The sequence below is a fragment of the Charadrius vociferus genome, unplaced genomic scaffold (genome assembly GCF_000708025.1).
Source record: "Charadrius vociferus isolate BGI_N301 unplaced genomic scaffold, ASM70802v2 scaffold2591, whole genome shotgun sequence".
NCBI lineage: Eukaryota > Metazoa > Chordata > Aves > Charadriiformes > Charadriidae > Charadrius > Charadrius vociferus.
Window position 1 is genome coordinate 1,409 of NW_009646682.1, and position 1,129 is coordinate 2,537.

Here is a 1,129-nt window from a genome sequence, read left to right on the forward strand (position 1 = left end):
GCCGTCCCGAGCGAGCCATTACCTGTGTAGCCGATCTTCTCGAAGCTGAGCAGGCTGAAGATGCTGTTATAAAGCTGCATTTCTTTTTTCCGCGTTTGGTCCATTTCGTCTAAAATCTCCATCAGCTCGTTGCCGGTTTTGGTGGGGTGGGTGCATTCGGCTTCGTGCACCGTCAACTCGTGGTAAGGACCTTGCCACGGGCAACCGATCCGCTTGTATTTGCACTGGGTCACCCTGCGGGACGGCGGAGGAGAGAGAAAATAAGCGGGAATATTCACCGGATCGGGAAGTCACGCGAAAAAAACGAGACGCATCCGGCTCTCCCGGCACAGCGAGGAGGGAAGGGATGAGCCGAAACTCATCCGGGTGAATTCGGATGCGACAGCGCCGGGTGAGACGAGAGCAGGAGCGGCAAATCCCGGAAAGTTGTATCACGCCCCGTGAAAAATCATCGGGTAGCGCCTGCGCCGCAGCGTGACGGGTTGCCGTGGGACGCCGGCAGTTGCCGAAGGGCACGGTGGATGCCGGCAAGAAGGGATGGGGGAGCTCCATCGTGCGCCAAAGCGGCATCTCGTCCTCCCCGGGGCAGCCGGACACGGCCGGTGGGTGATTTGGGGCAGAACTAACTCATACCGGGGGCCGGAGGGGGCACCGCATCCCGGTAGCACCGGCAAGCCGGAGAAACCCTCCTACCCACGGCGCCCCGATTGCGGAGGGGCTCAGTACCACGCGAACTCCGGCTTCACCGGGACGCCCGGCTCCGAGCGGAGAGGTTTCCCAACCCCTTCGCATCCCCCTGTGCCGGCGGCAAGAGCACCGCAAGCCGCGTCGGCGACACCGGCAGCACCAGCACTTTGCCAAAATGAAGGGAAAAAAAAAAAACCAAACAAATAAATAAATCTTTTTTTACCTGTCCTGGCACTCCTCTTTCTGGTGCCTCTCCAGGAGGGATCGGGGGAATTGCTGCATGCAGAAGCCGCACTCGGAGGGCAGCTCGCTGACGGCTTTTTCCACGGCCAAATTTCGGCAGCACAGGCTCTTGCTGATCTCGCAGCGGCAATTGGGGCAAGTGGCTTGTTCCTCTTTGAGCCGGGCGTCCGCCAGGAGGTGGATGAAGCAACCGGCGCAC

The 1,129-nt window shown here is 60.4% G+C and overlaps 1 protein-coding gene across 1 annotated transcript in view; it reads right to left on the reverse strand.

Moving 5' to 3' along the window:
* LOC104290174 (cysteine and histidine-rich protein 1-B-like) overlaps positions 1-1,122 on the reverse strand; it is a gene marked incomplete at both ends in the record, with an annotated part of 2,311 nt that extends 1,189 nt beyond the window's left edge. Inside the window, 2 exons of the mRNA XM_009889246.1 lie at positions 23-234; positions 911-1,122. Coding sequence (XP_009887548.1) covers positions 23-234; positions 911-1,122 — 424 coding nt within the window. The remainder of the gene's footprint in view (positions 1-22; positions 235-910) is intronic.
* Between the last annotated feature and the right edge of the window lie 7 nt (positions 1,123-1,129).